Source organism: Castor canadensis, chromosome 7, assembly GCF_047511655.1.
Source record: "Castor canadensis chromosome 7, mCasCan1.hap1v2, whole genome shotgun sequence".
Taxonomy (NCBI): Eukaryota; Metazoa; Chordata; class Mammalia; order Rodentia; family Castoridae; genus Castor; species Castor canadensis.
Genome location: NC_133392.1, coordinates 78,265,502 through 78,290,434, shown reverse-complemented (window position 1 = coordinate 78,290,434; position 24,933 = coordinate 78,265,502). Strand labels below are relative to the sequence as shown.

Here is a 24,933-nt window from a genome sequence, read left to right as displayed (position 1 = left end):
ATTGGTTCTGTTGTCCCCTAAACAAGAATTAGTGAAAACAAACTGCTTTTGACTAGTCCCTGGCAAAAACAACAGCTTTGAACTTAACAAAGAAACAAGGCTTGGGAATAAATAACATTGGGGGTTCCATCCCTGGATGGGAAAGAAACAGCTGTAGAACTCGCAAAGAAAACGCCAAGTTGGTTCCAACCCCAGCTTACCTTCACTAACAAGGGCTTTCACTTGCCGATTCCGGGGGGCTTCCCTGAAGAGGTCACTCTAGTTGTAATAAGGCATATGACAAAGAATCCAAAAACGCAGAGGTAAATAGCTGCATTGTAAAGAGGAGTACCTATATTTTAAAGCTATGTATTTACTGGTTTGCCATAAAGTCAGTTGTAAAGAGAAGAGAAGGGTAAAATAGACCCATAAATAACTTGGGCCTGTACAGAAAGTAAATATAAAGATGGAGGAAGGCAATAAGATGAGATAACCACGTACATTATTCATTATTAACACTCTTACATCGCCTCCGTGCCTAACAAAGGACATCAGGATATCATATTTCTCACTCTGTGGTTCTAAGTTCAACACAGAAATGAAAGTAGTAGTAACGTCTAATGAAAAGCTATTTTTCTCCCACTAACAGAAAAAGTGTATTTTTTCTTATGAACTCACAACAGAGAAATAATTCTCTGCACGACACTGACTCACCTCCTCATCCTCATCATCAAAAAGTCCCTGCCCTCCACTGAACAGGCCGCCTCTGGAGCCAAATGGTGAGAAGTCTTCATCAGTCAGCTTGGGAGGTGCAAACAGGTTGTCCTCTTCATCTAGCAAACAGAAAGAAGTGTTGCACAGGGAACCTTAAAGATGGATTTGGAACCCAAATTTCTGGGATTTACCCTCTATATCCGTGACATTGGCATGGGATTTAAACAACCGTATTTAACAAGGAGTATTTGAGGGCAGGCTGATGAATTTTAATAAAAAATGACTACAGTCTGCTGAGTCTCTTAAAGGCTCTCTGGGGTTTCATTCTGAAGCTGGCAAATGTATGAAGCAGACAGAGCAGATTCTTTAGGTCATCCCCCAGACTTATTTATTCTGAAGCACAGTAATGGCTCAATTGTCACATTTAAGGCCTACCTCCCCAAAAACCTAGAGGAAGGGCAAACTGAACAGAAATCTTGCAGATGGACACAAAGATGAGGAGCATGTAATGGCTATTACTACTATTTTTTTTTTGGTTGGTGGGATTTGAACTCAGGGCTTCATGCTTAAAAAGCAGGTGCTCTACCACTGGAGCCACACATCCAGTCCATTTTGCTCTAGTTATTTTGGAGATGGGGGTCTCATGAACTATTTGTCTGGGCTGGCCTCAAACTGCAATCCTTCCAATCTCAGCCTGCCAAGTAGCTAGGACCGCAACACCTGGCTACTACTACTTAATATGAAAGAGCCAAACACAGTCTTCACTGAAAACATTAGCAAGCCCTAGTTTCTATACCTCTAGAAAATTCTAGAAATACAGGTAATAACCACTATAGGACCTAATAATTCAAACGTTTATAGATATGCTTACTCCACGCCCACCTTTCCTCCTCAAACATGCTTTCAGATGTGGAAAAGTGAATAGAGACAAAGCCAACTTGCCAGCATTTAAAATGACACTTAATCAATTATGTAAACAACATGCTGGAGAGAAAAGGCTCCTAAAAATAACCAAATAGTAAAAAAGGCCTACCATCTGAAGGCGTTCTCTTATCCTTCTTCTCTTTCAATGTCTTCCAAGGTTTTGCATCTCCTGAGGATAAAGCTTGAAGAACAGTTCAGTATTAACAATGCTTAGTTCAGCCTCAGTGTATATGTACGCTTCTCTACGGGTCTGTATCTTCACATCTTAGGCTAAAATCAGGACATTCAACAATGTATCTGAGCTCCACTGGAGCACTTAGCTTGATTAGAGGCACTCCAAAGTAACTTTGTAAGGTAAAAGGCTGTGATCACATGCCAGGTCATGTACATACCAGGACTGTGCTTACTGAAGGAATTATGCTGATATCTATATCTTTCTACCCTTTAAAATAACTAGAATGTACTTAAAATGCATTTTTTTCCACTAAAAATACAAGAGTAGGGCTGGTGGAATGGCTCAAGTGGCAGAAAGCCTGCCTAGCAAGTGTGAGGCCCTGAGTTCAAACCCCAGTATCACCAAAAAAACAAAAAACAAACAAAAAAAGCCAGCAAAATACAGGAGTAAATTCAGGAGTATATACACATCAGGGATCCTTAATTCTCTGGAGTGCCCATGAACTCCCCCTAGAATTGCATGTAAAATGTTACAAAGATATGCACATGTGCATTTTTTTTGTGTGGCTCAGTGTCTAGTTATCACAAAGAGTCTACGGACTAAAGAAAGAGTAAGAACTGTAAGTTAGGCCTAACTGTAAGTTAAGCCTCTTGTGTCATAGTTAATTAGAAAGGGAACTGCACCCTTTTGAGGCCAGCAGAGACTACCACTCATTGTCAACCACCCCATTACCTTGCCTCCGAGATTCACCTGTCTGCTCCTCTTCTAGTCGGTTCAAAGTATCCCCTTTGATCCGAGCTGCTAGCTCATCAGCAAATGATGTAGGTCTTTTCTATGGGAAGAAGAAACCAAAACAATCACTTTTTTTTTTTTAAAACCAACTAGTATAGTTTATTTCTGGACACCAAACAAAATTAGATCGACAGCAACAAAGGAATTTTAATTAAATGAATTTAAACCTACGCACCCTATAGAGATCACCAAGGAACAGAACTCAAAATACTGCTTCAAAAGAAGATAATGTTTTCTCTTTTTTTTTTTTTTTTTTTTTAATACTTCACTTTAATACTTGAAAATCTAGATAAGAAACCCAGCATGGAGCTCGGGGGTGGAGAGGAAGAGAGGAGCAAAACTCTAGAACTGAATATATTCTGAAAGATCTGACTTGCAAAATCTTAACACTGGGAAGAGGAAACAAGATTTGTAAGGCAGCTGGGAACACTCACCATTGTTTTCAAGTGTAAATGAAACTACAAATACTATATAAAAAGACAGCTACAATGTAAGTAACAATACAAGGAATGAATTGTAGGTACCATTTCTAAAACCCTGCCAAGTGATAGCTACTACATTCTCTTACAGGTTTAATAGTTTCTTCAGCATCTTCAATATCTTCCTCCTCCTTCTCAGAGTCAGCAAAAAGGTCAGCATCATCATCCTCTTCCTCATCACTCATTTGTGCAGTGTGCTGAGATTATAAAACACCAGATTAGAACTGTAAGATGCAAGTCTTCAAGCTGAAAAAGAGACATAGCCACTATGTTTTTAGTCTCCCCACTAATAAAGGTAATAGCTTTTAAAAGTATTGATAATGAAGGCCTGGAGACATGGTTCAAGTGTTAGAGAGCCTGCCTAGCAAGCACAAAGCCCTAAGATCAAACCACCGAAAAAAAGTGATGATGATTATGATAACAATACAGCACATAATGAAGCAGTACATGTGCTAGGGCAAATCATATAAAAAAGTTTACTTAACAGAATGAAAAAAAGGACTTTACTCCTTAACAAGGATACAACAACAAGAACATTAAAGCAAGAAATTGAAATATTCAAAATGTTCATCACTAGAGAAGGTAAACAAAATAAAAATAGTCTTACTTGGACAGGAATACTAAGAAATAGTTAAAGGAATATAACAACTGGAGATCCAAGTAAAAAGTGCACTTTTTACTGGATCCAAGGTAGATGCAGTAAAAAGTACAAAATGATACATTCAGTTTGCCCCTCCTACACTACACCATTTGTGTGCACAGAGACATAGTTTGCAAAAGCAAAGACAAGACTTGGAAAGACACATTCCCAAACCATAATTCCAGTTAATTCTGGAGAATATGCAGAGAAGATGAGGATTAGTGGTCTTAGACTCAGTCTTATTTGTTAAATTCTAATTTTTCCAATTACACCATTTATATGTCTAATTCATACAGTTGAAGTTAAGGATTTCTGTCCCTTTTTTGCAATTTAAATCAATAAGCTATGCCAGGCACTAGGCCAAAAGTGTTCTATTAATCTACTTTAATCTTACAACTCTGAGATTAACTGTGGCAAACAAAACCAGTCTACTTTTAATAATAAAAACAGATGGGCAGGGCAATGCTTTTAAGCACTCTATTATTTGAAAAACTGTAAATAACAGATCTTAATAGTAAATTCCATAGGAGAAAATAGCTTCTAAAGAAAGACTGAGTATTAGACAGACCTAAGAAAATACAAGTACCAACCATAAAGTGCAAAATCCTTCATTTAACAATTGAAATTTTGTGAAAAATATTTCCCAAATCAAAAATTGAAATGCAAATTGAGATTATCTCAATATACCATGGTACACATACTACGAGAGCAAAAAATTTAGTTAAAAACCATCATCTCAGTGCTGATAAGCTTATAGGAAAATCAACATGCATGATCTGAAATGTATAAAGTCCCTGACACAGTCATATCAACAGACCCCTAAGGTAAAACTTCATCCCTAGGAACCAGTTCAGCAGAAGCACCAGATTTCTATGTGCGAATAAAACCCTAGAAATAAACTATTTCCTTTATACCTTTATACTACCACAGTAACATGTGTCAGCATGTTTTAAAAAAGAGGTTTATAAAATAAATTACAAACAAGGAAAGCACTAATGTTAACATAAAAAGAGTAGAAAATAAAATAAGCATATTATGAAAAAAATATACTCAAAAATAAGACAACTGTAATAAGTCAGTAAGAGACATAATTTTCATCTTGTGAATATTCATTAATGTTTTTGCTATATTGCCTCATTTTAAAATGGGAAGTAGATTCACATGAAATAGTTCAATTTGGGTAACTAGGCTTTCTTTCAGAGGCTTTGTTTCCCAGTTTTGTTTTTAAAAACACTGAAGATAAATTACAAAGGAAAATTAGAAAACTATATACAAATGAGATAGTCTAAACACATGACATGCTGATAAGGAAAATTACTTATAAACTTGCAAAAAAAGCTTCACTTTATAATGTATCATTCAGAAGTAATTTTAGTACATATGCTATGCTTCAATTAAAATGTATAAATAAATCCACTTCAATACATGAGCCTTACCTGGTTTCGATCATTGTCACTGTGATTGGCAAAATCTTCATCTGATTCCTATGGGTGAAAAACAGCCTTTGTTGTTCACACAGGCTTTACTTGGAACACAAATTTACCAGAACACAGATTTTAGGTCTAAACTCTCTGAGGCAAGTTGATTCTACGTTAACAGAGAAAAAGCTGACGCTCAGTGTCCTACAATAACTACTGGTCACCTTAAGTATCAAGGTGCAGATAATGGGGATAGTTGGAAATGCTGCAAAGGATTGCTCAGTCTAACAATTTCTGTGGTTCATTTAAATGGGTCTAACAATTGTAGTTTTCAATTCTAACCTTCAGATTTAAAGAGCTACACATTTATTTAATCATCAAGTGTTTTTACATTTTGAGCTTCATTCTCTATACTCTTCTAAGTAAGATAACTGTTCATCAGACTCAAGAAAAGAGCATCTATATTTGCTACCTGTAAAGAGCTACACTGATGACTAATAATAAAGCATTCAGCAAATGGCTACCTGCTCTAGCAAGGTTACTTAAGGAAAGAAAGTTTATTTCCTACTGCTAGGTTTTTTGTTTGGAAGGGCTGGAAAAGTAGAAGAAGGAAGGGAGACTGCAGAAAAGGCAACGGATGAGAAAAGTAGGCACACAAAACTGTCACCTTTCAAAATCTCACATCAAGAACTATCCTTCAAGGTGTGTCTCCCCTTTGCAATAATGAATATCCCATCTAAAGTACAACTCCAGTTCCTAGCTCCCACACCAGGGAGTCAGATTATGCTTTATGTTGAAATAAAGATCCTAGAGGTAACAGCAAACTAACATGTAAGTAAATGCATTATGCATCTTCTGGTATAGAAGATTTTATGGTAACAAAGGGTTAAATACAAATATTTTTCCCTAGAATTATTCAAAGAAAGAAGATACTCAAACACTATGTTTCAGGCAGAGATTCCACCAAAGTATCTAATCCACTCTGTTCCTCAAAATTAATTGGGCAAAATAATTGGTGCAAGGTGGGAAGGAAGACAATGGTAAGAAATCAAAGCAGTTTTCCTTGTTTTTGTCTGTACATATGACAGAAAGGAATTTCACCCCAAGTTAAAAATTTAAGATTAAAGCTTCTATGGTAAATGGATGGAATTGGAGAACATCATTCTGAGTGAGATTAGCCTTGCCCAAAAGACCAAAAATCGTTTATTCTCCCTCATATGCGGACATTAGATCAAGGGCAAACACAACAAGGGGATTGAACTTTGATCACAAGATAAAAGCGAGTGCACACAAGGGAGATATGAGGATAGGTAAGACACCTAAAAAATTAGCTAGCATTTGTTGCCCTCAACGCAGAAAACTAAAGCGGATACCTTAAAAGCAACTGAGGCCAATAGGAGAAGGGGACCAGGAACTAGAGAAAAGGTTAGATCAAAAAGAATTAACCTAGAAGGTAACACACATGCACAGGAAATCAATGTGAGTCAACTCCCTGTATAGCTATCCTTATCTCAACTAGCAAAAACTCTTGTTCCTTCCTATTATTGCTTATACACTCTCTCCAACAAAATTAGAGATGAGGGCAAAATAGTTTCTGCCGGGTATTGAGGGGGTGGGGAGGAGGAGGGGGCAGAGTGGGGGATAAGGGAGGGGGTGGGGGCTGGGGGGGGAGAAATGACCCAAGCATTATATGCACATATGAATAATAAAAAAATAAAAATTGAAAAAAAAATTACAGCTTCTAGCACTTTTAAAAGTCTTATGAAAACAGATTGTTAATTCACAAATATGCTATATACTTAGCCTGCTAGGCACATCCTAACTTTCCCACTCACCATGACCTGGTCACACCAAACAGTCCTTACCTCCTCTTCTTTTTCTTCTTCACTGTCTGCAATACTACCACGATCACTGCCTACAGAACCTTCTGTCAAGAAAAGGATAAGAAGGCTGGGGGTCATGATTCAACTGGTAGAGTGCCTGCAGAGCAAGTCCAAGGCTCTAGATTCAAACCCCAATACCACAAAAAAAAAAAAGATGAGAGTTAGTGCCAGTATTCACAAGAATACTGTGCCTAGTTCTTTGTCAAAGTCACAAACCACCACATAATACCACCACAGAGACTTTGATAAATCATCTATTTCTATTAAGTGGAATTAAAAGTACCTTTACTCCTGTGAGGAATGGGAAATGTAATCTCAAAGTATCTCCCCACAAGATAAAAAAAATTATAAATGGTCTATACTCTTTGAAGATGCTGAGGTCATGAAAAGCAAAGAAAACTTAAAAATTGTATTAGACTAAAAGATGACTAGAGAGACTACCTAGACTCCTGGGCTGAGTCCCAGAGCAGAGAAAGAAGAGAGAAATGGTAAAAGACATTACTGGGACAACCAGCAAAGGTGAGCATAACTGAAGATTACATAATAGAATTATATACCATAACATTTCCTAGGTTTGATCATTATACTGTGGCTATGCAAGAGAGTGTCTTTCTTACAAAATACACAGAGAAATATTTTCTGTGTGGAACTTAATGTTTCTCAAGTAGGTTCAGAAAAAATATTATGTATATAAAGAAAGAGAATGATAAAACATGCAGTGAAATGTAACAACTGGGAAACCTGGGTGAAGAGTCCATGTGTGTTCTTTCTCTAGTACAGTAATGTTAACATAAAGTTTGAAATTATTTTAACACAAAAAGCTCACATATATATAAATGTTAAAAGTAACAAAAATATTTGGGGAAGAAGATACCTTCACTAGAAAGCTCTCCAAGTCCTACATCTTCCTGCTCCATGAACAGTTTTGATCCAATGAGATAGGGTAAAGGACGATCGATGTACAGATCCTGCAGGTAACAAAAGAGAGCAGCATTTAAATTTGACAATAAAATCAAGTTTTCCAGTTGACATCCTGACCCATCTGACTACCCCAAACAAGGTACATAATAAAAGTGGAGAATAAGAAAAAAGGCAGGATTAAAAGTAAAAAAACAAAACAAAACAAAACAGATTTTTAAAAGTCAAATCCCACAACAAAAAAAGAAAATTATAGACCAATTTTTTGATGAACACAGACAAAAAAATTCTCAATAAAATTCTTGCAAACAACATATTAAAAAGCTGATACATCATGATCATATTGGTTTCACTGCAGGGATGCAAGGGTGGCTCAACATATGTAAATCAATAAACAGAATACAGCACATAAATAGAATCAAGGACAAAAATCACATCATCATCTCAATAGATACATTAGAAAGCCTTTGATGAAATTCAGCATCCTTTCTTATTAACTCTATTTTTTTTTGTCAAGAGAATTTATTTATTTATTTATTTATTTATTTATTTATTTATTTATTTTTCATTTTTCTTTTATTATTCATATGTGCATACAAGGCTTGGTTCATTTCTCCCCCCTGCCCCCACCCCCTCCCTTACCACCCACTCCGCCCCCTCCCTCCCCCCCCCTCAATATCTTATTAACTCTAAAGAAACCAGGAAGAGTTAGGAACATACTTTGCCATAACAAAGGCTATATATGATAAACCCATCACCAACATCATACTAGATGGGGAAAATCTAAACCATTTCCATGTCAAAAGAAAGACATGGGTGTTAACTCTCCCCACACTTAGTTAATAGAGTACTAGAATTCCTAGCCAGAGAAATAAGGCAAGAAAAAGAAATAAAAGGGATTTAAATAGGGAAGGAAAACATCAAATTATCCCGATTTGCAGATAATATGATCCTATACTTAAAAGAAGCTGAAGATTCCACTAAAAATCTTCTTGATCTTATGTGCACATTTGGCAATAGAGCAGGATGATATATAATTAACATACAAAATTCAGTAGCTTATACCAATGAACAGGATGAGAAAGAAATCAGAAAAACAATTCCATTCACAATAGCCTCAAAAAATAAATAAACATAGTATCTAGGAATAAACTAAGGAGGTAGAAGAATGCTACAATGGAAACTATAGAACCTTGAAGAAAAACTGAAGAAACATCTGAAGATGGAAAGACCTCCCATGTTCATAGATTGACAGAATTATAATGATGAAAATGACTACACTACTGAAAACAATCTACAGATTCAATGCAATTCCCATGATAATTCCAATGTCATTCTTCATAGAAATAGAAAAGTCAATTCTAAAATTCAAATGGAAACATAAAAGATGCTGAATAGCAAAAGAAATCCTGAGTAAAAAGAGCAATGCCAGAGGTATCACAATACCTGAAAACTTCAAGTTATATTATGGAGTCACAGTAAAACAAAACAAAACAAACAAAAAAACAGCATGGCACTGGCATAAAAAAACAGACACAAAGACCAATGGAACAGAATAGAAGACCCCGAAGTAAAACGGTGCAACTACAGTCACCTGATCTTTGACAAAGGAGCCAAAAACATACACTGGAGAAAAGACAACTTCTTCTTCAACAAACGGTGCTGGGAAAAGTAGATAACTACATGCAGAAGACTAGACTTCTATCTCACACCCTATTCAGAAACAAATTAAAAATAAATGGATGAAAGACCTTAACATAAGATATGAAACCTTGAAATTAATATAGGAAAAACACTAGAAGATAGAGGCGTAGCACTTCATTGCACAAGAAATAAGAGTAAGAATAGACAAATGGGATTGCATCAAATTGATAAAGCTTCTGAGCATCAAAGGAAACAGTCATCAGAATCAAGAGATAACCTACAGAATGGGAGAAAAATCTTCACTAGCTACCTACTCAATGAATATACAAATAGCTCAAAAACTTAAAACACCAAAAGAATAATCCAATTAATAAATGCAAATCAAAACTATACTGAGATTCCATCTCACCCCAGTCAGAATGGAAATCATCAAGAAAACAAACAAGTGCTGGTGAGGATGTGGAGAAAAGGTTACCCTCATACACTGCTGGTAGGACTATAAACTAGTGCAAGCATTACAGAAATCAGTATGGACATTCATCAAAAAACTAAAAACAGACCTACCTTATGACCCTGTCATACCACTCTTGGGCATATTTTCAAAGGAGTATAAATCAATACACAAGAGAGATACCTGCTCACCTATCTTTATAGCAGCACTGTTCATAATAGCCAAGCTGTGGAATCAGCCCAGGTGCCCAACAACTGATGAATGAATCATACATATATAGATAGATAGATAGATATAGATATTATATATATGTATGTATAATATATCATATGTATACATATCTCATATACATATATCTCATATGTATACATACACACACACACATATATATACATACACATATATATACATACCACAGAGTATTATTCAGCCATAAAGAGCAATGAAATCATGACATTTGCAGGAAAATGGATGGAACTAAAGATCACCATACTGAGCAAGATAAGCCAAGCTCATAAAGCCACATGCCACAGGTATGTGGTATGCTTGAACACCTATATATATGGCAGTAGCCTAATGAAACCCACCAAAGACTGTTTGGAAAAGGGGGAGGAAGAGGAAGGGGAGTTAAGGAAATATAATGGAGTGGGGAAACTATGTTCAAAGTAGCCTGCACACATCTATAAAACAACCATGATAAAAAACCCCTTGTACTATTAATGTATGCTAATAAAAAAAAAATTTTTTTTAAGGTCAAACCCTAGGTAAAGATGGCAAGGTAAAGCTAAATCCATCCCCAAGTACCTCAGTATCAAAAATGTTGCCAAGGCCTGCAAAAGTAATCAAACCAGGAAAAGGATACAACCTGTAGTAAAATGTTCCAAAGAAGGACCAAGGTCAGAAGTGAAATCCTAGGGAGACTTGATGAGTCCTACACACTCAGCTCTCCTCTAAAAAGCACTACCAGGGACCTCCCCAAATAAATATATGCAATACAAAATGTTTTATATAAACAAAATATAAAAATATAACAACTACTTTAACACATTAAAGTATTTTGAAAAGATGAGCAAAGTGGCAAAACTCTGTAATTTCAGTGCTCAGAGGCTGAAGCCTGCCTGGGTCATATAGAGAGATCCTGTCTCAAAACAATAATCCAAAAAAAGTTGGGCGGGGAGGTGTTTCTGCTCACCAACACTGCTTAATACTACCTTTATGTATAAAAATACGTATCATGAGAATCATCAATAACAGTCTAAATTTGGAGAAATAAACCCAAGTGGTATTCTCTGATTCTGAGAATGTAAATGGGCACATCAAAGTCAGGCATGGTAGAAGGGACAGAAGGAATCAGGAGGAATTTATTCACCCAGGAGCAGAGTAAAGAGAAGACCGGAGCAGCCTGAAAAAATGAAAAGAAGCAACACGACCAACTAAATATCTAGTTAGCATAACAAACTAAATACCCAGAAGACTGAAGAGGATCTCTACATAAGACAAAACAGCACAAAAAAAACAGAATAATAATGTCACTGCTCCCATTCCCAGGGGCCCAACTCTGCAGAACTTAGAAAAGTAGTATTAGTAAAATGAGACCAGATGATAAAACAACAGAATGTGATGAAGCATCCTGTACCTAAGACAAAATGATAAATATAGTACAGTAAATATCTGAACTGTCTTTACCTTTGGTTCAAGGATAAGTTCCACTCGCTCATTAGCATCATCTTCTTCAGAGTCTGAGTTTCCTGCTTTTATGTCAAGTTGCTCAAATGCACTGTCTAGAACGTGTAAACCATAGTTCACAGCCTCCTGGACTTTGGGAATCAGGTCTACTTCTTTTTGTTCCCGGGTCTTTTCCTATAAACAAAACACCATTCAGTGTGATCTCCAATATAATTACCCCTCAAGAAAATATAGTGAATGTTCTCCCAAGTCTAGCTTCATGCTCTAAAACACTCACAATTAAAATGTTAACAGAAGTCAGATTCTGTGGAGTAACGCTGAAAGCTTTAAATTTCAAGTCTGCCACTTTCTGGACTATATCAAACTACCTAAGATCCCAGAGCTCCAGACCCTTCATCAACAAAAACAAGTGCAAGTACTGAGTGATGGTTCAGCTAAGTTGTGTGAAACCTCAAACAATGAATGGTGTGTCACTTCACTACTGGAGAGTTAAAGGTCTAGATGTTCACATTCCCATCACCTTAGCTAATGGGCCCCTAGCAGTTTTAGGAGTTAAGAGCTAGAAGGAAATACTCTACATAAAGATGTTACCTGCTTATCACCCCAGAACAATGCTCTCCCTCAAGTCTGTCCATATCACCAACCTCCTAAAAAATTTCCCCAGGTCTCTACTTGCTACAACAGCTCTCAATAGTAGTTCCCATAAGTGTATAATCAGTTGTGAGAAACATTAAAACAAAGTCATTTTCTCTCTCACATATTTTAGAAGTTGATGTGTAACTACAGAAGGAATTAAACTCCCAAGCCAATGGGGAACCCTGTGAGTAAGTATTTTACCTCATGTACTGAAGTCTTTCTAACTTGATTTGTTTTGGTTGTACCTTTTGCTACTCTGGTAGGCTTGATTCTGAGTTCAACAGCTAATATTGTACTGAGTCTGTGAAAACATATTTCTGAAATACATACAGAATAGCTTTAATTTATTTTTGTGATGCTGGAGCTTGAACTCAGGGCTTTGCACATGCTCTCTACCACTAAGCTACACCCACAGCCCTGTGGTTTTTAGAAAACTGTTCACTAGATACCTAACACTTTTAAATTTAATGCTGACTTGATGTAACTAGATACTATTGCACTTAAATGGTTAGCAAATTCTTGAGTCCTATTAAAAACAAAGTATCTTTATTTTTCTAAAAAACAAAACAAAAAACCCTCTGAGAACAGGCAGAACTCTAGCTGGTGTCTAATATCCTTTCCTACTCTAACAGCTTCATCTGCTATAAGTAATAGATACTGAGAGAGTGCCAACCTTCTTAAGCCACTTACACCTTCTGAGTAAGTTAGACTGATTGGAAACTACTCCCATAACAAACAACAGAGAAGGAAATACCTCTGCCAGATCGCTAGGAAGTCAGTATGGTCCACAAGCTCTTGGCTACATTGTAGGCGCCAATGTAAGACCAGGAAGAATGCTTAAGCACCTGCCACTTGTGAAGTCACAGGAAAAAAGGCAGGAACTGCTAACCTGTGGCCTGGTTACCAAAGCCCGCCAGCACCCAGCCCGCTCCCCCTTTTCCTTCCTCTTGCTCAACCTCCACTATTTTCTACAAGCGAAGCCCATAAGATACCAGGCACATCCCCAACTCTGAACTTCAGCTCCTGGTATTCTGTTGTCATGAAATGTCCCCCTGCCACACACACACACACACACACACACACACACACACACACACACACTCAGTGCCTTAAAATCTAGCCCTTCTTTCTTTATCCAGCTGAAGTATCATCCTTGAGGCTTTTCCCAGCTATCTTACACCAGTGACTACTCCCTTGTGTGAACTTCCAAAACATTTAGCAGACATGAAGTTCTAACCTGCTATGTTCTGTAGCCCCAACCAGGACTGTAACCTCTTGGGAGGCAAAGTATCCTAAGTTACCAGTTCCCTGCAATCTTACTAGACAGTCACTAACTGTTCACTGCACAGTCTACATTCTCTGTACTGACACATCCTGTGGCACTCAGGAAGCTCTCAAACATGCACACACTGAATCCTCATTTATCTTATCATTACTTTGATTGATTTAACAGAAATAAAAGTCAAGACTGTCATGAAAGGATAGGGAAATTCAGTCTTCAAAGAATTCATCTATATATACCACAACCCAGTCTATAGCCTGTTTCTGTGTAGCCTTTAAATTAAGAATGGCTTCTAGATTTTGAAAGGGCTAGAAGAAGAAAAAGAGGAACTAAGGAGGGAGAAGAAGAAGGGGAAAGAGAAAAGATAAGTGTCCTATGTGGCCTGCAATCCTATACTATTTATTATCTGGTCCTTTACAGTGGACCTCTGCTCTACTCTTATTCCAGAATTCAGGAATTTAATCTACATATTACAAAATCTATACTTAACAGGCTAAATTTCAGAAATAAATGAAAAAATTCAATTGCACCACTGTTAGGAGCAGTGTCTCCCATTTTCCTCATACCCATCAACCCTGGTTCCATGCCACCCTACCCCACCCCCCAACAGTTACATTATAAATATTATTTTCCTTCTCTAAGTCAGGAACCCAAGCAAAAAGCAGTTTAACATAAGTACCTGTTCCGTTTTTTCTGCCTCAGCTTTGAGTACTGGCTCCTCCACTTCTTCATCATACACACGCTAAATATGAAAGGAAGTTTATTTTTAATGGGACAAAACATCATTTGAAATAAATCACTACATAAGGATTTAATACGTGGTTTAAAAAAAGAAAAGAGAAAGAAATGTTTATTCAGCAAAGGCTGAAGGTGCAAATAGCCATAGCTGATGCACCAAAACTTAAATTTAAAAAAAAAAAGATACAGATGACTAGAACACCTGAAGAAGTCCAACTCATGGTTGACCAAAGCACTGCAGAAATAGCGAGAACCAGCTGTCACACCTTCTTCGTTAACCCAATACATAATGCTGTTGGGGCAATGAATGAAAATCTTACATCACTCAATTTTTTAAATTCAATGTATGCTAAGTATCCCTTACCTGAAAGACTGGGACCTAAACTGTTTCAGATTTGAGCTTTTTTTAGATTTTTTTAATATCTGCATAGATTTTTAGCAACTGAGCATTCCTACTTGGAAAATCCGAAATCTAAAATGCTCTAAAATCTGAAACTTTTTGAGAGCAGCACCAAGGAACTCAAAAAAGGTACAAATTTCATCGTATTATTCAAGATGCTTTAACTGTACAATATACGTGAGATGTATTTAATACTTGTTACTTACAACTCCCTATCCCTAACCTCATCCTGGGAACACCTCCTTTAAGCATGATATACATGCTCCTGTTTCCCAAGGCCTTACGCAAATCTATACAGACTTGCGCACATATTCGGAGTCCTCTAAACGCACGCTTACCATACACATTTCTCTGCCTATTTTGCCCCTTCGACCACTTTCTAGGTCAATGCATATAGATTTGAGTCAATCACTTTAACTAACTCAAGTTTCTAATTGGTGAATATTAACATTTCCAGTTTTACCTATTGTAAGGTGTTCTAAACACACGTACACATGTATTCTTAAGCATTAGTCCTCTTCTCTCTATAGACTTCTCAAAATTAGGACTACCAAATAAGAGAACAAATCTACTCTTTAATCTTAATAGCTACTTCAAGATCACTATGCACAAATGTGTCACACCACAAATCTGCCAATCATTCTATTTCCCAAGACTTTGCCAGAAATGGACGATGTCTGACAATCTGATCAATGTTTTTAAATGTATCCTGACTCAAAAATTTAATTTTTACTGCACACGCAGATGTGGTTAAAAAAAAAAAGAATTTAATTTTTGAAATCTAAAATTCTGCCAATCTGATCAAATAATGTTTCTTTTAAGTATATCCTTTCTGTTTTTTTGAAATTTAGTTCCAAGAAAAGTAATCACAAACGCCAACAGGATGCTCATGGCAGCAAAAGACAAAATATCAAGCTAATCCTCAAATTCACACAGAAAAGTCAACCACCAAAGATAAACAACCATGACAATTAGGAACAAAAAGAAGTTACGGAGACTTGTCTTACTAGGACATCTTAGACAAACTCTCAAGTTTCTTGTTTTCTGCAGTGACTGGGTATGGGTGGGGTGTTAACCAAGGGTACTGCTCATGCTAGGCAAGCACTCTGGCTGGCACTGAGCTATATTCCCAGCCAAGGTGTATTAGAAACCTGAGGAATTTAAAATAATGATACTGGCATACAGTAGAAAAATAGCAGCAAAGGGCTGACGTCAGAAAAACCTACAACTATATGGAAGCCTGATTTTATGTGTACACACTGACACTCACACACCTAAGTCAATTAGGAAAAGAACAGCTATATAATAAAGGTTACTTATATGAAAAAAAATGAACTCTACACCCCCATCATATATCATATATATAATATCATATATACATATGCATTAACACATATCCACAGATATATACACTTCAGATATAAAAAATAAAAAGGCAAAGATACAAGGAATCCCTCACCTAAAATATTTATTGTCAAGGGGAAAAAGGTGTATGTGGTGGGGGGAAGGAGTTGGTGCCTTTGAAGCAACTACAGTAAAATACTTCAATCTACTAATGTTAGATACTGCATATTCTTAGCATTTGTGGTTATTCTCTGAACTTTTGTATATATGTGAAATATTTCATTAAAAATGGTATTAGAGGATTATTAAAAGTAATGACATAGCTCCTGTAACAGTAAGGTAAAAAATAAATTCACAAAAGTCTCAAAGATGTGTTTTCTTAAGTTAGCATTAAGAAAAATGCAGGCTACAAATACACACACAGTCATCTAGACTAGAAAGAAATACAACAAAATGGTCACTGGCTGCTAACTTAGGGGTTGTAGAATTATAGTTGATTTTCCTGTAGGTTTGATTTTTTTAAAACCTAATGTCTGCATGATGATGGATTGAGAATACCTGTGTCAACACAGATTCTTCCCTCTAACTGATGAAATTTCAGATGATTTTTCATTTTCTTACTGTTTTCCCCTAATTGTCCTATAAAGATCAGAAATTAGTTTGACAATTTCTAAAGACAGGAACAAAAAAAAGGCAAAGGAATCTTAAAATTGAGACTTTAAGATAAGGCAGAACTCAGGTTACTTCAGAATTTATTAGCAAGACCATTAACCTAAAAGATTGAGCTTCCTGCTGAATATGAACACCACCAACACCCTACTTTTCTCTCTGCCTATCACTAAAAACTATCTCCCAAGACCATCAGCAGGTTGCAGCCAGGAAGTCAAACAATACATCTAAGAAACCCTGGTTTGCAAAAACTTAAAACCCATGAGAATTTTTGAGGGCAAGAAGGACTATGCATCTCAACTACTTAGCACACAGTAATCAGGGCTAACCTTCTTCACCCTTCTTCCCAAACTGACCTCACAGAGTCATGTGTTTTGTGATCATTATACAATCAGACAGCTATACTCAGAACTGTTAAATATCTTTACAATTTCCCAACAGGAACTTTCCCTCATTTGGGGAGAGGGGGAATTAGAGAAAAGGGATGAGGGCTAGGGATTTCTTAACAGAGTATACACAGCCCTGGTCTTTCCCATTTATGTGTGTTTTCACTCATTAATTCAAATACTCATGGAGTCCCTTAAGTATCAAGCATGTGCTGAGCCCTACAATTAGAACAATTAACAAAAATATGGGACGTCATTTAATAGAGGAATTCAACTCATCAGATCCTAACTCATCAGATCCAAAATCTTTAAACTTTAATTAGGATTTTGTAAGTCTGCTAAAGAATGTCATATGATGCTTCATGAGCTTTTACCAAGGGGTTTGCCTGGTACAAAAGTTCAAGGTAAAAGTAGTAACTAAATTGAGACCTGGAAGACAGACGGATGTCAATCAAAGGTACAGGCACACAGAGCAATATAAGCAAAGGCCTACTGGCAATAGGGCTCTCGGTGCCTTCAAGGAATAGGAAGGCTGCAGTGTTGAAAGTGAGAGACATTACATAAAATAAGGCTGGCTGTGGGGGAGCCTATGAAGGAAGTCACAGGCCAATAAGGCTCTGAGCTATCCACTACCTCACATGCACATTGTTGAGTATCTGACAGTTACTAAACCATCTGTCTTTTCAAAAGGTAGAAAAGGAAGCCGAAAAGTCCAAAACACTGATTTTATAAATTAACATGATAATATGCAAAATGTCTTTAAAGTTTCATTTTGGGGAAAAAATATCTTTTAATTTCACAAAGTTAAAGATTTCAAAACTGACTTTTTAAAGTTCTCAAGTAAGGAAGGTACCTTGTATCAAACTAATATCATTAACTACAGTGTTCGTATTTGGATAAAAATCCGAAATTAACAGATTAATAAAGCCTTAAGAATTGGGTCACCTTCTGATTAAACACTAAAACACCGGCCAATGTTAACTAGCATTTCTCCTCCTTCAGGGTTCCCTTGGGTCTTTATTAAAGGTGCTAACTTCTCTTGCCCTAGAAAGTCCTGACTGTTCTTGCCCTAGAAAGTCTAAACTGTTACAACTGTGTGACTTGTCTCTGAGGCTACCTAATAAAATCCAGAAACCTACCTGACTTTTAATAATTTTTCCAATGAACTACCAGAAAACCAAATGGCATCACCATTCTAGCCTGAACTGAGCACCAATTTAGGGTTTCAAAACTTCTACGAAGCCAAAGCACTGCTATAGATATTATCAGCAAGTAGGTTTTTTTTCAAAGTTCTAAGCATTAGCTGTTCTCTCAACATCATCAGCCACTCTGTCACAAATGCAAAGAATCTGTACCATAGGCAGTCTGGGAAAGTTACATCTGATATCCAGAGACAAATTCTGGATGCGACTGGATGAGGAAGAGGAATAGGACTTAACATTAAGGGTATGGAGAGATGAATGAAAAGCAGGAAATACACAGAAATGTACAGAAATAAACTTCTACCAAAACAAAACAAAAACCAAGCAAAATTACACAAAAACTAGACCATGGGAAAACTCAGAATCTAAGAAAACCTCACAAGAAAAGAACTGGAAAAAAGAGAAAACTTAAACACTGCAATTCAGAAAATCACAGACCCCTTCTTCTCCCTACTAAAGGTGTGATCTGGTACCAATGTAGTACCAATCTGATTCAGGCCATCTGGTACAAAGGAAAACCTCTCAAATCTGTTCCTTACCCAGTCTAGAACTGAACAGTGACTGCAGAGAAGAGCTGAGACCAAGAAAAGAGCTTCAAGCAAGAAAAATACATAATGTGAACAATAGTATTTAAAGGTACACCAAATTTGTGAAAAAATAATGGACTACATTCACCAGGGAAGTAGATTATGGACTCTCAAACTGACACATCCAGTCAGACAATTGCTCAGGACAACTAGGTCCTGTGTAGATGATCAAAAAATGAGTAGAGGTTGAGTAGCCCTAATCTGAAAATCTGAAATTCAAAATTTTTGAGCACTGACGTGACACTCAAAAAGTTTTGGACTTTGGAGTGTCTTAGATTAAGAATGCTGACCCTGTAACATCTATGCAAACATCCTCAAATCTGAAAAACTCTTAAATCTGAAACACTTCTGGTCCCAAGCATCCCAGATAATGGATAGTTATCTTGAGCTTATTTTGCTTGAAGATGTATTATATTTCAAATTCACAAGTTTCCCTTTGCCAATTAAAAAAAAGGATTGGCACAGAGATCTTTAAGACTTTAAGATTTTTCACAAATAGGTCTCCCAAAAAGGTCAGAGACAGCATTTCAGCCTGAGCTCCTAAACCAACATGCACAAACATGCTGCACAAATTACTTACATTATTGCTATTCTCTTAATCCTAAATCATGGGGGTTTTTTAATAATCTTGAAGTTTTGAAAAGTCTCTTTAGTATTTTTATCAATCTAAGTATATAGCCTATTAAAGAATTCTCATTTCAGAAATTAATGCTGATATTCAAAATGTAAGATACCCTTTGAGAAATACAGCTCAGCTTAACTAACCTATTCTTCATACCATCTTCACCCCTTAAGGCCAAGCACACCTACTTCCTTTCTGTTGTAGAATTATACTATTTACTAAGGTAGGGGCTCTAGCCAATATACTTACATAGTCCTAGTATCTTATAGAAACTCTACATGTAGACAAAAATCACACACGGTTTAATCAACACTCAATAACCTGTTTATAACTGATTGGCCATCATAAGAAAACTTCAGTTTTGAGGATAGTCCAAGTAGACATATTCATCACTTTAATAATTTATCAGAACACCATGAACCCTATCAAAAAGTGAAGCCACAGCATAGGGAGTCAGACCAGGTATATGGTTGTCCTTATAGAATGTGCTGTAACAGGGCTTGTTTCAATGCCACACAATTAATTCAACACAAATGTTTACTACTCTCAAAATTAAAAAGGGATAAAAATTGAGGGAATCTTACCATTAGATTTTTTAAAAGCTTGAAAAAAATGCAAACTTTACTAGTAAGAAACAAGCATTCGATTCTAGCAAAATAAACTTCAATTACCAAGAACCATATGTCCCCCAAAATTTTGGAGGGAAACTAATAGGCCATTAAAAACAATTTTGGGCTGGAGGCAAAACTGAGCAAGCAGGATCCTAGCTCTGAGTTCAAACCCCCGCTCTGCTAAAAAGGAAAAAAAAAAAAAAAAAACAGCTCTTACTCCCCAAAAGGTATTATTCATAACTATGATGTACGTAAGCACGTAAGCAACTCACATTCTCAATGAACTGGGTATTCGACAGCATAAGGAAGTCATTGAAGACATTATGCAGGCGACAGTCTGTGGCTTTAGTCTCCCGTATTAGTCCATCCACCTGCTTCTTGATTTCATGGGTCCTAGAGATAGTCTGCTGTGAGAATTCCTGTAGAAACTGTAGTAGCTATTTAAAAAAATAATAAATGTATATAGGGTCAATATTATATGGATCTATTCTGTGTCAAAATTTAAAAGAACCATATCCTTTCACCTTTTTGTGTGTTGAAATTTAAAAGGAAGGAAGCTTTTCACAGTAGTGAGATTAAGTGGCAATGTAAAACATGAGGACAGTTCATCAAACGAGTGGTATCGAATCAATGGTCACTTTCTATTCATTTCTAGAGGAAATGCAAAATTCTGTTTGGTTGTGGTCCTACAGGAAACAGACGAATTCATCCAAAACTCCTACTCATGTTAGACTTCGGGATTCAAGTTCTGAGCTTTCTGGTTCCCAAGCTTGAAGAGCCCCACTCAGGGATAACCATATACCGACTTATCTCAAGTGTCCTAGCGAACCGATCAGTGCCACCGCTAGGAAGCCAAACACAGAAGGGAGCCCCGCGTTTAGGCCGCGGTGCGTGAACTCAGTGGGTGGAGACAATCCCCCGTCGCCCACGGCCCGCCTCTCCCTGGTGCCTGGCTCCCCCGAGAGCGAGGAGGGGCGCGTGCCTCCAAGACGACGGCAGGCAGCAGGTGGCCCGTACGCAGGGGGAATCCAGGCTCCCGTCTCCCGCTCGCAAACCGCGCGCCACCCCGGCGGCCCGCCTTCCCCTCGCGTCCCCGGCCCATCTCTCACGCCCGCGTCGGCCGCCAGCGACCAGCTCTGGCTGCTCCTGCGAATCTCCTCCACCGACCAGGGCCGCTCCCACACGGGCTCGGAGGCCGGCGCCCGCTCCTGGTCCGGGTTCGTCCGGTTCATCTACAGCGGGAAGGACAAGAAAAAGAGCTGAGCCTGGGGACGGCGCCGGTCAAGTCCAGTCAGCCGGGCCCTCCCCGGCCCTGGTTGCCGCTCTCACCATCCTGTCCACGAGGCTCCGCGGGCTCCAGAGCCCCGACCCGCACCCCCTAGCGCCGCCGAGCTGCGGACGCCGAACGCCCTACTGCACAGCCCGGGCCTTGACGCGACTCACGTGAGCCGGAGTCACGTGACGGGAAACGCACGTGACCGGACGTGCGGCGTGGCGGAGAGGAAGCTGCTGCTGCGGGTATTGCTACTGCTACTGCTGCGGGTGGATCTCAAAGACCTACGCTTGCTCTGTTGGGCGGGGAGCTGGACGCGGCAGTGCTGGGGTGGGGAACGCGGCGAGCTGGGGGCGGGGCCAAAGCCTGGGTGATGAAGCTCTGGAATTGGAGTTGTGTGCTTTCCGGTAAAGGCGCTCAAAAAGCACTTTGTCGCGTCTGAAAACGGGTCACAAATATGTCTGTGGAGCTACCAGTCTGGGAACTTTGTCCCGTGCTGCGGACGCAGGTGAAGGCCTTCAATACTGTGCGTCTTCTTTTGCTGCAAATCCACTACCTGTGACCAGGCCAACACCCATGGCTTGATAAATGGAGAGTCACACCCACCTGAGCATCATACTCTTGTTGCTTTATTTCAATTTCAACTCATTGTGTGGCTCTGCTTGAAATCGTTTACTCTGGCATGATCCTGAGATTCCAGGCCGAGCTCTCAGTTCCCCTCCAGTACATTCTGATTCTGTGTTGTATCCCACACCTCCTTGAAGGCCCCTTTCAAGTTGCTGTTGTGTCAGAACTTTTTAAAGTAAGCCCAGTTTCTTCCCATTCATATGTGCGCACAGGCAAGTTATGTAACTTGTCTGAGATATCCTCCTAAGATAAATGAAGCTATGTATCTTGCTGGGATGTGACATTTGTAAAACAATCGGGTGCCTGGCATATGATGAGCATTTACCCTAAATCTTACCATTTCCCCCAGGAACCTTGGACTTTCTTAAGTAGTCACTTATGCTAGGAAAACGTGGCACACCGCACACAAAGGAGACTCACAAGAGGCATCGCATGTCCAAAAGTTTAATAAGCAGGCTGGCTGGCCAAGAAAAAATGGCACAGCAGCTTCTCTCTGTGGGTCTGGCCTTAAGTAGCATTTGGAAGAAAGCAAGGGCTAGGGACAGGCAAAGGGAGGTGGCAGGAGATAAGGGACAGTGGGGCTTTGTTCTGCAAAGGATGAGACCAGCTGCTGAAGCAAAGTCTAGGGGCAGGCAAAGGGAGGTGGCGGGAGATAAGGAACAGTGGGCTTTGTTCTGCAAGAGATGAGACCAGCTGCAGCTCAGGCTGGAGAATGGTGGCAAGGGGCAGTTTTTATCAACTTAGGTTGTCATCTCATTGAAGACTTTCCTAATTATTCCAAGTACAGCTTAAGTAATTTGATTATTTTCTATATGTTTGTAAAGTATTTTTCATAAAGTATTTCATTGTTATCATTTATGTATCAACCTCTTTTTTTTTTTTTTTTGGTGGTTGTTACTGGGATTAGAACTCAGGGACTCGCACTTGCCAGGGTTATACCACTTGAACTACTCCCCTAGCCCTTTTTCTTTGGTTATTTTTCAAATAGGGTCTCCTATTTTTGCCCAGGCTAGCCTGGACCTCCATCCCATTTATGCTTCCTGTTCAGGTGGGATGACTGGGGCACTGACCACATCTAGCTTGTTTTGTAGAGATGGGGAAGGGCTCATTAACTTTTCACCCACTTCAAACCATGATCCTCTGGATCTCTGCCTTCAGAGTAGCTGGGATTACAGATGTGAGCCACTGTGCTGGCCTTATTAACCTCTCCTTTAATAATAATAATGTTTATGGTGTGCTCAGTACTTATCAAACACTTTATACTAATTAGTTCATTTAATTTTCACAATGGTCTATAAAACAGAGACTATCATTCACAATTTGTGGTTGAGGAAATAGGCACAGAAAAGGTTAATTTACTCATTGCTAGATAACCAGTAAAGTAGCAGAACCAGGATCCCACAATGTTAGCCACATTGCCTTCAAGTAGCCTCCCTGCCATTCCCCCACATTCACTAAGAAACACACTGAAGAACTGGGTTGCGCATATAAGTTGATCCAAATTCCAGACTTGCATCTCATCTAATGTCGTCATAGACAACTTTGTGGCTATGTGGATGACCCTGATCTCAATGTGCTTACCATCCTTAATCTACATCCCATATCCTGGACTTATGGCTTCTTTTTTTCTTTTCTTTTTTCGGACAGGGTATTGCTTGATGGGAATGACAAGCGTGCACCATCATGCCGAGTTTTTTATTGGTCGAGATGGGGATCTCTCAAACATTTTGGTCAGGCTAAACTTGAATCATGATCTTCCATCTCCTCCTCCCAAGTAGATAGAATTTCAGCCACACCTGTCTACATACAGTTGTTTATTTACAAACAACAGAGTACAACTGACAAGATCAAACATAATTTTCGGGAAACATACTGAGGTTACAAAACAAGGAAAAGTTAAGTAGGCACGATATGGGAAGGATATTGATAAGAGAGACTCAGGGCAATGAGACTTTGAACCAATGTTGTAAGGATGATGGCTCCAATCATTTCCCTTACTGTGTTTTTCTTCCAAGGTTTTAAATTCCTAAGAGAAAGAGAATCTGATTGGCATCACTTGGGTCATATTTTCACTCTTCTAGTTGGCATTTCACATAGAAAGGAAAGAAGTGGATTCCTCCTAAAAACATCAATGCTGTTACCAAAAGAGAAGGGATGTAGGCAAGCAAAAACAACAGCTTGTATGCCCCATTAGTCTCTGAAAAAACGGTACCCACTCTTTCCATAAGGCCGGTAGCCACCATGTTTTTGATGAGTCTGTTTCCTGTGGTACAGTGCTCCAACTTGGACTTCCCTTCCTCAAGGGAAGGATGCACTTTCAAATACCACTCCCCATGGGTTGAACCTTGGGCTTTGCACACATACTAGCCAAGCCATTCACTTTCCCACTAAGCTGAAGCCTAGCCGAGAAATCCTATGTTTGTGGCTTTATTTTTATTTTGAGACAGGATCTCACTATGTATTCCATGCTGGCCTTAAATTCAATATCATCCTGACTCAGCTTCTTGAGTACCAGGATTACAGGCAGGCATCACCACACCCCACTACCAAATGTTTTTAAGTAATACATTTTCATTGAATTTCTTCATGTTCAGTGAGATCTTGCTCTCCAGATTAATCTTTCCATCATACAATATACTAAAACTTCATTTATCGAATTTTGATAAGTTTACAAGAATTGGAATTTTAAATCCGCAAGTATTTAGATTTTTTATGCTGTATGACATTAAATTACATTTCCACATTTATCTCACTTTATTCCTCAGTTATATAAACTCTACAAAATTTTACTACAAAAGGTATGCACTTTCAGCGAAACACAGGACTCAATACCTGAGATTATTTGGTAAGGTT

General features: G+C 38.3%; 1 protein-coding gene across 16 annotated transcripts in view; it reads right to left on the bottom strand.

Annotated features, from left to right (window-relative positions):
• LOC109683989 (WASH complex subunit 2) overlaps positions 1–21,667 on the bottom strand; it is a 61,349-nt gene extending 39,682 nt beyond the window's left edge. For 6 of the 16 annotated variants that reach the window (XM_074079419.1, XM_074079422.1, XM_020160109.2 and 3 more), the window contains exons 1-13: positions 21,510–21,667; positions 21,290–21,412; positions 20,453–20,617; positions 14,301–14,363; positions 11,704–11,877; positions 7,879–7,972; positions 6,987–7,048; positions 5,140–5,187; positions 3,153–3,260; positions 2,525–2,624; positions 1,727–1,798; positions 694–812; positions 201–258 (exon numbers count right to left, since the gene is read on the bottom strand). In XM_074079419.1, the coding sequence (XP_073935520.1) occupies positions 201–258; positions 694–812; positions 1,727–1,798; positions 2,525–2,624; positions 3,153–3,260; positions 5,140–5,187; positions 6,987–7,048; positions 7,879–7,972; positions 11,704–11,877; positions 14,301–14,363; positions 20,453–20,617; positions 21,290–21,412; positions 21,510–21,512 (1,189 nt within the window). In that variant the 5' untranslated portion in view covers positions 21,513–21,667. Of the gene's footprint in view, positions 1–200; positions 259–693; positions 813–1,726; positions 1,799–2,524; positions 2,625–3,152; positions 3,261–5,139; positions 5,188–6,986; positions 7,049–7,878; positions 7,973–11,703; positions 11,878–14,300; positions 14,364–20,452; positions 20,618–20,704; positions 20,832–21,289; positions 21,413–21,509 lie in introns of those variants that run through there. The other 10 variants (XM_074079420.1, XM_020160112.2, XM_074079427.1 and 7 more) reach the window with 6 other exon arrangements.
• Positions 21,668–24,933: the final 3,266 nt, after the last annotated feature.